General features: G+C 40.1%; 1 protein-coding gene across 8 annotated transcripts in view; it reads right to left on the reverse strand.

Moving 5' to 3' along the window:
* LOC111246236 (suppressor of lurcher protein 1-like) overlaps window positions 1–13,937 on the reverse strand; it is a 252,987-nt gene that overhangs the window by 143,199 nt on the left and 95,851 nt on the right. For all 8 annotated transcript variants that reach the window (XR_002671599.2, XR_015324170.1, XR_015324172.1 and 5 more), the window contains 2 exons: window positions 11,352–11,573; window positions 8,053–8,109 (listed from right to left, as the gene is read on the reverse strand). Coding sequence is in view for 2 of the 8 variants with exons in the window: in XM_022795511.2 (XP_022651246.1) it covers window positions 8,053–8,109; window positions 11,352–11,573 (279 nt within the window). In the remaining 6 variants the exon portion in view is untranslated. The remainder of the gene's footprint in view (window positions 1–8,052; window positions 8,110–11,351; window positions 11,574–13,937) is intronic.

Raw genomic sequence — 13,937 nt, forward strand, 5'->3', positions numbered from 1 at the left:
AAACAAGAGCTGTTATATCCACAATTAATACGCAAACAACCTGTACTTGCAGTACCACTGAACGTTCAACAAATTACGTTACCTAAATGCCAACACAATACGACGTAAAACTTGACTACGTATTGACGTTGGCGAAGGAAGGCATGTAAATCTGGTACAAAAAAATAAACAATAGTAATGCAAAAATCTGTCTAAAAAGCATCGCTGTCTCAAATGTGCAACAGTCAAAGATGTAGTTGCTTGCAACATCAATTTGTCAAGGAAGCGTGTCCTATGGAAAAAATAATTATTGTAATACGCCGGAGGTCATCATCATCTTTCGAACTTAACCCGTACATTAAAGTCAAATAAACAGGGATGATCGAATATCTGGATAATTCAACTGTTCGAACTTCTCTACCAACTTCAGCGCAGACATGACGTCGCTATTTATTCGAGGTAATGCGGCGCTTTGAGCCATCGAGGTACAATTATTGGTGTGCGCTAAGCGCATTAAGATTCCGGACGAAAACTAGGCTGATATCGGAGCAGTCTCAACTAAATTTAAGGGATAATGTCCACTCGAGTAGTTCGAGGCCAGTACACCTTCGAAAAAAGGAAGAATTATTTTTCGATGACTGTGACGAACGGTCTTTAAATACAGTAGCATTAAAAATCTATCCTTGACCTTTGTACAAGAGAAAGGATTCACTTACCAATTTCTAATTAAGATGTATGAACCATAAACAACGACCTATACGTATATGTATAGATCTCATTATATATATATATATATATATATATATATATATATATGGTGGTCCGTCTAAATGTGTCTTATCGCATATAAGTGTTTTCTCTTGTATACGATATGTCTATGGGCTCAAAACCAAGAAAAGCCAATTCCAGTGTTCTTACTTAATTTTATTGAGTGTGAACTGTCGCTGGCATTTATATCAATAAACCTAGTAGATATCTATTACACGGCGTGTGCTTCCGATCGGTAAATATCTATATAATCTATTAAAAAAAATCTAAAAGAAACAAAAAATACTAGTTATATTTTGAGACGCTCCCCTTAGAGAGTAATATAACGGTACTTCTCTAGAGTCAACGTATCAGCGTGTTTACAATATGTACCATCTTCGCTGGCTCACTGAGGCGTCTTACTATTTTATTGATGACTCGAATTGCCACGAAAGGTAGCATTTGTGAGAACAAGAAAAGTTGGTTTTTGATCATAGGAATTTAGCTAGCGAACCGAGATTCAAGCAGAAGTCATCGTTGACCATTGTGTGAACTAGACTCGTTTTCCTCACCCCTGTCTCGTCTCGCTAACCCGAAGTGAACACCGATACTTCTGTAGACAGGACATTGACTTGCCTGGGCTAGAAGTCGGGAAGTGGGGCGACTGGCAGAGCTCTGTCATCTCTCTCCTCTGGGAATCATATAACTGCCTGCGTTGAAGCTGGCAGTGGTATTGGAGCAGTTCAGCAAGTGGGCGACAAACAAACGGGATCAAAGCGAACTTCAGCCGAAGGAAACGACCAGCCTCTGTAGCTGATAGCAGTAGAAAGTTAGCAAAAGAATAGAAAATGTTGTTTTATAGACCACTTTGAACAGGCAAAAGGTTATCCTATACTGTTAGAAAACTACTTGAACTAAGGAACAGCTGTTCAACTGGCTGGTCATCTTAGCATTGAAGGCCCATCTGTAATATCTACAATAGTAGGAAGAGTGAAGAGGACGTGCCGGATTGCGCATACAGCCGGTGCCTTGGATATACAATTTGGGCATGTTTTGTCAATATTTGCAAAAGTTTGTGGTTCAGTCAAGCGATGCAATTGAAGGAAACCAACCATGCTCAGTAATATGCAAAAAAATACACAAACCAGTAAGTTAAATTGTAGAAAATTAACGTTTTACGGGTAAACTCGATAACAAGGTTAGTTAATCAAAATAAAAAGTGAATTAATAAAAATATTTAATTCCGAAGCGTGTTACTTCATGCGGTTTGAACGTACTCTGACCTGCGACTACCGCGAGAGACCTCGCTCAACCGACGAGAAAAATTTAAATTGATCTATAACTGACGTTGACGTCCATTTCGAAGCAGAGGGTGAACTGTTAGGGCAGATTTTAGAATGTGCGGGTAGTTAAGTTTAAGTAACTGTGTTCCATTAAAATTCTATTATTAACTCACAATGCATAATGATTGAGGAAATCCCAAACGATTTTGTAGCATCTCATAGCAGGCAAGCCGCTTGAACAGAGCTATACGGAAGTATAGCCACGATGATAAATGCGCACGTTACTATTAAAAGTTTATCTATAGTAAGCGCTAGTTTAGCTCCCCCTCGATCCAGCGGCTCGTTAAGTCATAGTAGCTGAACGGTAGTGCATTGGTTTAGTGGAGACGGTATAAGAAGCGAGAAGAAGTAGAGGAGTGGAGGCCTTTTCATAAACAACGTACTAATAATACGAAATTATAGAATTCCTCTTCCTCTCGTTTTCTTTTTCCTCTTTCTCGGTAATGTAAGAACGCTCAACGACTAGCATAAGCCCAGATACACCTGGGAAATTCCCGGAAGGAGACGAGAGCCATTCTACACCGCTCTCAATAGACTTTCATCGTTCTGTTGTTCGAAGAAGTCTTCGGACTGTGTCTATATAGGTGCACTAGTATCACTATTTTTGCAGTTTCTTATCGATATCAGCTCGGAGATCATTAGCAGCTAATTGGAGTCTTCTCTTTTTACCTCTCCTTATTATATTCGCAATAATATAAAGGGGTGTGGTAAAACTTGGTGATTATTCATTGAATGCGCCGTGTTGTCTATCGTTCGATCTGAACAAGACTGTTTGTTTTCGCTATGACTGTCCCTTTTTGGGTGTCGACCTAACAATCGATTCGAATTTGCCGTTAGGTCTTGCCATTTTATCAACGCCCACCGCTTTGTGCTCACCGATTTTATTATGGTCAGTAGCATCCCCATGTTTTCGATAAGAAAGATGTCTGTAAAAGCCACCACTAAAACCTGAACAAGGACCGCAAGCAGGTCCACAGTCTGGTCAATCTGCGATGTGCATCAGCAACTTGACAGATTATGGATATATATATATATATATATATATTCAATGAGAGTTCAATATATATAATATATATTGAGCTTTCAAACAATTAGATACGCGTACGCGCCCAGTCGTGGAGTCTAGGAGAATAAGCATTATACTACGATTTTTTTCATCGATATCACGCTTCATGTGCGAATCCGTTAGCAGGTAGAAACTGGCAAAGGTTGGGATTAGCAGTATTTTGTTCGCAATGTCTACAAGAATATCGGCCATGCTCACTCAGCAGGCATCCTAGAGTGGTCCTTCAGCCGCAGCTGGTATCATCCTGATGGATGACGCGCCACAGCGGCACCTGCCTTATAACCTCGTTTCTTCCTATCGTTGCTTATAAGTATCTACTTTCCTCTATTTATTCGTTTCTTTCCTTATTTCCTTCGTTTATTGGGCTCGATCCTGAATTGTTTCCCCTAGCATCTCTGTGGTATTCTCGGCAAACTCCATTTCTCGACATGCGCGCTGCTGAGCGCACTACTGTTCCTTAGTGGTGGTCGATGCCTGTCTTCATCAGTTCACTCTAAGAATGACCATTGCCTTTGCCCCTGTCACGATTACCTCACCGCGCCCGTTTATCCAACCTGGGCAATAAAGCTATCAGGACAAATGAACGGAGGAACTAGGTTTTCTAGGTACAATGCATCCGTTTGTCTTTTACACTCAGTCTCAGAACTCGATTTCGAGTACAGTAAGAAACGTCCTCCTTACTAGCTACTGTAGGGCGTATAACTACGGGTCCGCGCTAGGGGTTATCTAATACGAGAGCGAAATAGCCTTGGAGATGCGATCAAGTAACGTTAGTCAGACGACCGTCGCGTCATTGCTTGCCCTTGTTGTGGCAATGCTACCCGCCTGTTCGCCCAGCATGATGTGATTGTATACCAAAGTTGAGTAGACTGGCAGCACTGAAAGTAGTGATGGTAAAGGAGCTAGCTGAAAGACTAGCTCAGATACGAAAAACGCGGTTAGATGAAGAAAATTTCATAATCGAATTTGCGCTTATTCCGCTACTGATCAGTGCATAAAGTGTTGAAGTGTTTGCCGAACCAATTAGTTCATGCCAGCAAAGAAATACGTAGCTTATGTCAATATAAATCCTAGACACTAAATTAACGTAGGGTCCATCACTGCTAGGACTGTAAACCTGTAGTTTCAGCTAAAACTATGTTCTCAATTAAAAGCCCAAAAAATAGCTCTCGTTAAATCTTACATGAAGACGCTGAATAGCGTATTGTGCAGCGTGAAAGGTTCCTGTTAAAAATATAAAGAAAGCCTTAAAAATCTACAATCGGATTTTCGCAGTCCTATAAAACCGGCGCTAAAAGTTCCTAAAAAAAACCCGCCAGACACTTTTAGATGTTATCATGTCTTAACATCTGCATATCCATCTCAGAAAATGTGCCGGACATGTTTCTGAAAGCTCATTGCCTTTGTTAGAAAGAGGAATATATCAACCTTGAAGTAAAGGTGACATTGAAGTTCGGGTGAGTTCCTGTGAACCATGCTTCACAAAGTCACCATGGTTTCGTACCTTTTTCGATGTGCTGGTCGTAGTTTTACTATCCTACAGCTGTCACGTCTCGCACGCCATGCTACCCCAGGGAAATCGCAGCAGTTCGTGGTCAGTTACGCGAGACTTGTGGGCAGAAATAAACATTAAATGGAAAGAGCATCTCATTTGCAACGCTCATCTGACTCAGCTTACGAGGGGAACAACATCAGCATCGATGAGCATCTGACGCCATTTAAAACCCTACCGACAGGCTTTCTCGACAAGCTGTTTCTTCTTTGCCCCTTTTACCTGCCCACGATGCCGCGAGCGCTTAGACATCGGAGGCGCTTATGTATGTGGCGGCAGTTTAGGGTGGTTCCCATTAGATGTAGTGGGCTACGAAGGACATTTAGGCAAACGGTGCACGGCGGACGATCAAGCGCACTGGCGTTTGCCTTGCTGCCGCAGGCCTGCCGTCTACTCAAGGGAAACAGCCTTAACTAGCCAGCAATGTCGTTTACGCAGCTTCGTTTTGTTGCTGCATCCTCTTCCGTCTGCTTTCGTCCTGCTCCTATTTTATCGTTCCTAACTGGTGGTCAGACAAACAACTGCCCGACAGCCTTCGTCGCCAGGCCGGCCTGTTGGCGAATGAGAATCCGTGTAGAACCTAACGAAAATAGGCGTTGGTGGATAAGCGGGTTGAAATATAAGCTTACCGAGAACATTCACCTTTTGTGGTGTGTCCCAAATGGCCCGAGTTCGTCGTAGACAGGACAGATGGAACGACGGAAAACTGGTTACACAGCGAACAAGAAGAACGCCAAAGAGAGATGGCTCTAGTTGAACGTGTATCTGTCGGGCTAGCTGGCCAGTGGGCTTTTCATTACGTCAACAAGGGTTTATCCGACTATCCACAAGCTTAGTCAGTTTAAGTGAGGAACAATTGCTTCGTGGGCACATTGCACGCAAATATTGAGTAAGCATAAAGACGCTCGCTTCGTAAAGAATGAGTCAAATGTATAGGAAAGTAATTATTTAGGGCGACCACCTACCATCTAGTGAGAGTGGGGGCAATACAATAAGCACTTTAATCTTATCACAGGAAAGTTGAATTAGGGTCAAAATAAAATATATAATTCAGTGCCGCTCACGTAAAGCTTCCTCTTTATACTCTAGAACGTCACGCGAACGCTGGTAATTTAATTTATAGTATAGATAATTAATATATAGGTAAGAATAAACATACGCTATTCGTGCCTGTATACTACATGAAAAAAACTCACTATTCTAACTATCTCAATGTGATCATAAATTATCTAGAAACCAACGATTTAGAACCCAGCGTTGTCACATCAAATGTATAATTTCTCGTAAATATCGATAATGAACCCTTACAGATTCAGACCCCGTTGCGAGATTTACTGATTGCTGCCGTTTTTTCCTGCTTCGTTCACATCCCTTTCACTTTCTCATCTCGTCACTGGGCTCTTTTATAACTTCATTTTTACTGCTGCAAAGTCTTTTGCCTTGCCTAACTTTATTACCAAAGAGAAGCCATGACAATTGGGCAAAAAAAAGTCTTCTCCAATTACGTGGCGAACCCTTTAACGACATAGCTTGTAGTAACTCACGCAGATAACGGAAAGCAATAAAAAAAGTCAACCGGTTTAGAGAACATGGTGACACTTATACCCACACGTGAGCATCGAGCTTTGGGTCTGAAGAGAAGCTAACGCTGCGAATTACGATACAATACCACGATATGGCGGACAATCTATATATAATCTACGGTTTCTATTTCTCTTATTGATTTAGGCGTGGAGTATCTCCCTCGCGCGGTGCTCTGTTTCCACAGTTGTTACGAAGCGTGAAATTTTAAAGATGTCCCGAACATCCTTATAGAAAAATTCGAAACAAACCACCGATACTATGCTCATATTTGAAGTATACTAGTAGATCATATAAATGTTTCTCTTCGACTGCCTCGACTTGAATCTATATTTCTTTATAATCGTTTACTCATTCATGCTTTGGTCCAGTCATGCGTGTGAGCGAAACATCCGTACTATACGTACGTCACAGCAGGGGATTTGATCCGGCGGAAACTGTTTTTTCTGTGAGAGATTTTGCCTCGTAAGTCACTAGTCAATATTTGAGCTAAGCTCAAGCTGAGCTCTGTCGAAAATTTAAATTGCTATCGTGACGATCGACGCCCAATTTAGATAGAATAATAACAAACAAAACATTTTATCGTAAAATTTATCTTTTTATCAAAGTTATTAAATTTTAGAATAAGTTATAGGATATTTTTAAAACAAAATTTGATAACTTTAATCAGTTAAGTTTTAAGATAAAAATTCAAAAGTTTACATTAGAGACGAGTTGTGCGAACTTTTAACAAAGTAACGAAAACACTCAAAAGGTACAACCCACTGTATAGCAAGAAATTTGCATTTGATTGTTTTAGACATTGGGATTTACTATAGTTAACTGGTAGGTGAATTATACAAAAAATAGGCAAATGATGTAAACATAAGTTAATTTCGTATAGCCGGAAAATAGCGTTTCAGAGCAAAATATAACGACGTGTGTTTTAAACCATTTCATGGCCTCATATTGCCATCTGCTATCCAACCATAGAATGTGTGAGAAAAGCTTTTCCCGTTTATTCTAGCCACCTCTCGCCTTCAGAAAGCCGTAAACGGCGTCGCATTAGGACTAAATACCGAACTAGTTTGCACCGAAAAGACGTGGTTTCCAAAATGCGATGCCTACGAAGCGTAGACAGCTTTTTCGCAACGTTGACGTCTGAAAAAACGTCGATCACTTTTCTAACGTTTCGTGCGATTGTCGGATTTGTGCGCCGCAGCCTTTTCTAAAACGGAAGCTACGTTAAATACGTAAAAAGGACACTGCACTTAATATATGCGCATTTCTAATAGATCAATGTTGCTGCATAATCTGCATTAACGAAACAAGTTGTCTTACGTAAACATCACTTTGACTGTAATAGAATTTATAGTTTATAAACCAATTAGACTATAATATACATTACATAGACAACGGGGATTACTTATTTCCTTTCCAGATCGGCACCTATTGTACGAAGGTAGACTTGGGTAAGAATTATGGCGACGATTGAGTTGACGTTATACTGAATGTGCTACAAGGAGGCCCTATGAAAGTAGCACGTCATAAATCCAACTCCTAAGTCTGGGTCGGCCGTACCATTCGTTTTGGTTTGGATCAGTATTACGAATGTATACCTATTCATTTCATCTAGCTATTTTATATTCTATATCTTTCAACTAGCAACTTTACATGAATAATGCGCGGGATGTTCAAGTGTATTAGAAAATATATGGTTCAGTTGTGCATTTATGTTCTTCCACATAATGCCTCACAGGTCGCAATAGTAGATATTCTACTTCGATGTCTTTGTTTAAACTTACCATGCGTTCCGTGCTGAGGGAATGATCCGAAGATGTCCCACGAGACTTTGTCAGGATCTGAAAACAGGAAAGGGCAAAGAACAACGACGGAAAAGGCGTCACAAAGCTACCATAGCAACAACACAGCATGAAGCGATGCTGAGTGGCAAAGATGTTGAGTACGACGGTGCCGGCGATATTGTATCGCGTCTACATACCAGAAAAATTAAAACACACAAAAATAATGTAATTATAGTGTATTTTTTCTGAACGAACAAAAAAACTAAGCAGTTGAGAAAAGCGGCGCTTAACGCAAAAACACGATTGATATTGAAGGACGTGGCACAGAACTCCGTGTTTGAATCCACCGTTCTCACAATCATCCATGTTAACATCCATTTCAATACAGCCACTCTCCTTTTTGTGAAGGTGTTCTCGACAATATCATGAGAGGGTCGCCGATGCAGAGTCCACAGCGGTCATATGTGTTCAAGCGAAGTATGATTAGACCTTTACTATTTCAAAGGAAAACATTTCTAATGACACACGCACGGCAAATATATGTCCTCTTACACACTGTTTGGTTCTGTTGTGGTGTATCATGACACGGCGTTGTATATCTTTTCGAAACAGCAATAGAAGACAGCAATAGCGGACTCAATGGAAAACGGCCTTCAGCCATCTACACACTATGACAATGAACTTTGCGCATCGAACGTATTTTCACAAGCAAGTTGACTCGGTAAATAAAGCATTTTTATAATTTTCCATCGTCGACAACTTCATCGGCTGTTTCTTCAGTGGGGTTTAGAGGCAGTACTACTTCGCGTCGTTATCACTCATGCAAATCAGATATCCCTATTCTGGACCTCCTCGCAGCGGAAAAAGCTGTTTCATTGTTATTACTTATAAAATACTTATGTTCGCTTCTACACTACGACTAAATCTATCCCTTATGCGACCATCAGGAATAGTTGAAGCCTGGAAATAATAATACGCTATAGCAACGTCCTTAGGCAAACAGTTCCAACTCATCCATTTGCAATGGCTACAGAAGGATCAGGTTAGGTTAGTTTTTTAAGACATTTCTAGGAGTAGAAAACCTGCACCGCATCAAATTTGGGTATGCATAGGTTCTTAGGCAATTATTTCTCTTTGCACCTATAAAGTCGGCAGTTAGAGGTCATAGTTTGCACATGATAATATGTGCCCGATTATAACATTTTGCAATATTTTCGAAGACCAATGCGCTGCGATAGTGCTATATTTGAGCTTCCTTTACATCAAGTAAAGGCACTGTACTCGGATCCATATAAAAAGAAAAAAAGAAAAAAAAAACAGAAAATTCTTGCGGTTTTGAACACATTAGGTACAACACAGCGAATGCTTTTCTGTCGACCTAGTCGTAGGTTTGTTTGACTTCTAGTGTATCTGTTTCGTCGGAATCTTAGGTTCTTTTTTGAATTTGAAGCAGGCGTGAACTTTTGGGTTCGTAGCAGGTAGAACTTCCATCAAGAACACCCTCCAACCAGCAAACAAAAAAAATATAAAAAAACGGGCATTGGTGCCATACAAACACTTACATTTAACTACGCATACTTCAGAATTAGATGATAACAGGAAAAAACATTCAAAGAGGCTCTTAGAACTACCACCGTGAAGCCGTCTCCTTTAACAAAAGGTCTTCGTTTACCACGATAAAAATATTTCATTGGAATTATAGATAACAAGCCCATAAGCGAGACCAAGGTATTGCCTGGCTTGTGGTTAATAACAGTAATACCAATAAACAATACTGTTATTGAAATTTTTTCTCATATATTGTAAAGATGTGCTGCTATAAATGACCACCACGCTTGATATGTTTTTAATTAACGGATTTACTACTATATATTTTTAACAATTTTTTTTTTAGTTTTTTTATCTTTTTTTAGTTTTTTATCTCTTTTTTAGTTTTTTAGTTTAGTTATCTTGCACCTCCTGGTGCACGCTCTAGAGATGCTTTTCTAATGTGTAGCTGGGCTTCGCTATCAACCCCGTATTACTCAGAAGGCCTGCAGGAGGGTCTATCAGACTGATAGTGTAACATAATAATTCAATTAATCTTGTCCCGCAAATTAGATAAGTGCCTATCATCTCGTCACCTGTTACGACTTGGTTTTCTGCTATTGGAGATTATCGTTCGTTGTAGGTACTGCTGATTTCGCAGCGTTTGGTCTTCGATAGTAAATGGCTCCGTAAGGACAATCGCATGGCACAGCGAAGAAGTGCCTGTCCTGCAGGAGACCAGGGCATAGATCACTGGATAATAAGTTAGATAATTAGACCACTGGCACCGAACCTTGCTAACGGCATCGGTTTGAGGATCGAGACGATGCATGGGCGGAGGATGTTATCTAATCTCACAGCTGTTGCTGTTGTTGAAAATTGCCAGTCTAGTTCAGGCCTCATTCGAGTACTAACTGAAACATTAATCCCCATCCCTGTCCTTACTGTCGATGTCAAGATATAGCAAAGCCGAACATACAAAGCCACAGGAGAAGGATAATACACGACAGCGAGTATTATTCAGCATCCATTTAGAGGATCACCCAAGAGGCGAAGTTCACGAACTGAGATCCAACCCCACATGCGGAGATATATACGATTGAACCTTTTTATATCTAACGTAATTTTTCGCTATTTTCCGTAGATTTTACTCTTTACAAGCTTTAAACAATATTAGCATTTAATTATGCGCTATATTTATATGAACCATATGAAATTAATATCACAACGTTGTTTTTATATATAAGTATAAAATTATAGAAAACGAGAAATCTTCTAACTCAGCCTCCCAGATGCCCGCCAGCTGTGCCTACAAGACGTAGTGCGATTTCTTATACACAACACTGAAGACACTTACAGATACAGAATCACTCGAAAACGTTTCAAATTAGCAGTATACGATCAAAATGAAAGATTCTTGTAGCACAGTTACTCTTTTCAGAGTTTAATGAACAACGATGGTCACCGTGACGTACAGAAAACGTACAATTAGAAAGGCCGTATGTATAAAATTAATGAAATTGCAATCGCATAGTAGAATAGAACAGAACAGCCTCAGGCCCCGCCAGTAACACGAATAAAGAAACTAGACTAATAATTTTTAACGTATCAGGATAAAATGGCTAGGGTGCAGATGCTAGGACTTTGTTGGGCCGACTGGTCGATTCGCTTAGACGTACTCACGACAGGCAAATCTGTCCACTAGCATATAGTCTATGATGCTTCGTATAGTGGCATACCGCCAAATATAGTAAAGGCCACGAAATACTCACGATAGGCAGGATACATGTTCTGATCAATCGACGCAGAAATCGGTGGTGGCGGTAAAATTTCGACGAACGAGAAGTTTCCAAAGAATCCTCGGCCGGGGAAGTGTGATGATGCCGTAAAAATGACCAAAAGGTCGGGACCCGTAGATACGAGCTCGACCCACATATTTCGATTGCAGAGCGTGCCGATCACCGGTGCCGACATATCACGACCATCGCGCACGGCTAAAATAACAAAACAACGCATCAAAATGAAGAACATTTCTGTCTTAAAATGACTAACAGCGTTACTTGTGTGGCGTAATGAACCGTATATAGATAAACGGACCTTTCCGGAGACTTGAAGGAAATACCTAGTACACATGGCAACGATTTTTCTTCATCACATTGATATCTATGAGTGTTTTACAGTATCTAATAGTTAACGTAAAGATATAGATACTTTGGTTAAACCATGAGTATTACCGTTGTTCATAGGTTCAGTGATTACGTGGCACGAGCTATTCTCAACCGTTTTGTTTCCAGCATTTTAGCGTGCCCAGTTACATTACAGTTTGTTGCCGTTTAGTTAACGGGAAACGAGACATTCATGTCCCATTGTTGCACACCCTTTGCCTAAATTCTGCAGCTAGCCTCAAATACTTTACATACGCTCATAACGCATGTTACCCAAGTAATATATATACAAACGTATATTTTTTGACCCAAGGCAAAAAAGCAGTACACGTTTAAAGATATGCCTAAAACTTCATAATATGAGTGTATAAATCAAGTATCAACTTTTCAATTTCTAGTTAGCCTTAATAGATTTTGTTCAAAGCTTTACAACTTAGCGAGTTGATGCAGTAGTTACTGGCAAAAAAAATCTTTGCTATATCCTATATTTATGGGTAAGTGGGCTAATTTTTGGAAATAGGCACATACACAGTTGCATATAAACATGTACCCATATGTATATAATGTCAGCCGTTAAAAAATATCTTAACAACGTTTCTCCCTGTGTTTTCTCTGGAAATATTCCTGCTTCCCCGTCTTTTGGCTCATGACCTTACGATATATGTATATATATATATATATATATATATATCGTAATTATAATCAACGTTAAAACTATTTGCATCTCCTAAGTTCATTCAGTGATTCAGTCGCCTGCCTGTCCTGCTGATACGGAAGGACCGCTGTATTGTAGCTCTGCTTCCCGGCTTCCTCCACATTCAAATTATATGCGAGATATAAAATTTGAAACGAGCTTGATATCGTCTTTCTTCATGAACGGACTTCGCTGGACATCAATAGATCTTCTAGCGCCATTGCCATGCATGACCCCTCTATCCCAATGGGTCCCTCGGGAGAGAATCGTCGTTGCTTTCTATAGCAGGCTTGGGCAATATTACATCGAGCGGAACATACGATGAAAATTCGATCTCAGTTCGCTAGATCCATGGATGCACGTTTACATATATATTAGAGATCAGCTAGTGCATGTGTTAACTTAAACGTACAAGCTCATATCAGGTGGAACTCCATGTATTTGGGTCGCTTGATACACATTAATGGTGTACTGTGTAGTTTTTATACCGTTTTTTTGCGTTATAGACGCCCGATTTAGAACTTTGATAGGGAGCGAGTGAGAAGAAAGTAGGTTAATTAGTGATGTTTTAAAGACTTTTTTTTATATTAATGTGTTTGTTATTATAAAGTCGATTATTGACAGAGTCGACTGAGCTCGAACGCTTCCGCAGCAAAAACCTTGTTTCTGAATTTTATTGACAGTGAAAAGGAAGCGGACTCCATGTATTTGCGTCAGTGGCTTAAAAACTAATCCATAACATGGATATAATCGAGATGCATTAAGGGAAGTATCGTGACGATTGGGCCTCACGAATCTGCCCTACTAACTGTTTTTGACAGTCGCACCTTTTTGCAGTGTCGTGCAATCTGCTCGGCTGAGCAACGCAGTGATTTTTGCCACATTTCCTTAATAACGATCGTGTTATAAGCTTCTACACGGGCAAATTATAGACCATTATCTTCACATACGATTTGACAAACGCATTGTTATTGTACCTAGCGAAATTTGAACGATCTATCCGTTTTTTCACCGGCCCGAAATAACACGCCATAGAACATCTAATAAATTCAATTTTTGCCGAATACAAACACAAGCTATCCCCTGTTGCCTCACTAATTGACTATATAGTCTCTTAATTTGTTATGGTGTTTGCCATTTCGATCGTATCGAGCAAAAATTACCAAGCGATAAGGAGTGAGTAGCCTTTTACTTTACCAAGTAAAGGCAGGTATGTGGCGTCATACCATTATTCTACAAATGGATATGTATATGAAACACGCGTGACATGTATAGAAACACTGTTCCATCGTACTTTTGCATCATTTCTGATTTGCCTTCATCCGCATATGGGTCGTGTGTACCAGACACTGCCAAAAGGTCGATGCTCTATATAGGGTGACCAGGGAGGAAATGTCAATCGTCCATGCCTTCACAATGCCATTTAGGATCTATTCGGCATTGTTGGATGTTTATAATCCGTCCAGCGCCAGGAATTCTAGTCGCAAAACACTGCCACT

The sequence above is a fragment of the Varroa destructor genome, unplaced genomic scaffold, assembly GCF_002443255.2.
Source record: "Varroa destructor unplaced genomic scaffold, Vdes_3.0 BEIS01000003.1, whole genome shotgun sequence".
In the NCBI taxonomy this organism is placed as follows: Eukaryota; Metazoa; Arthropoda; class Arachnida; order Mesostigmata; family Varroidae; genus Varroa; species Varroa destructor.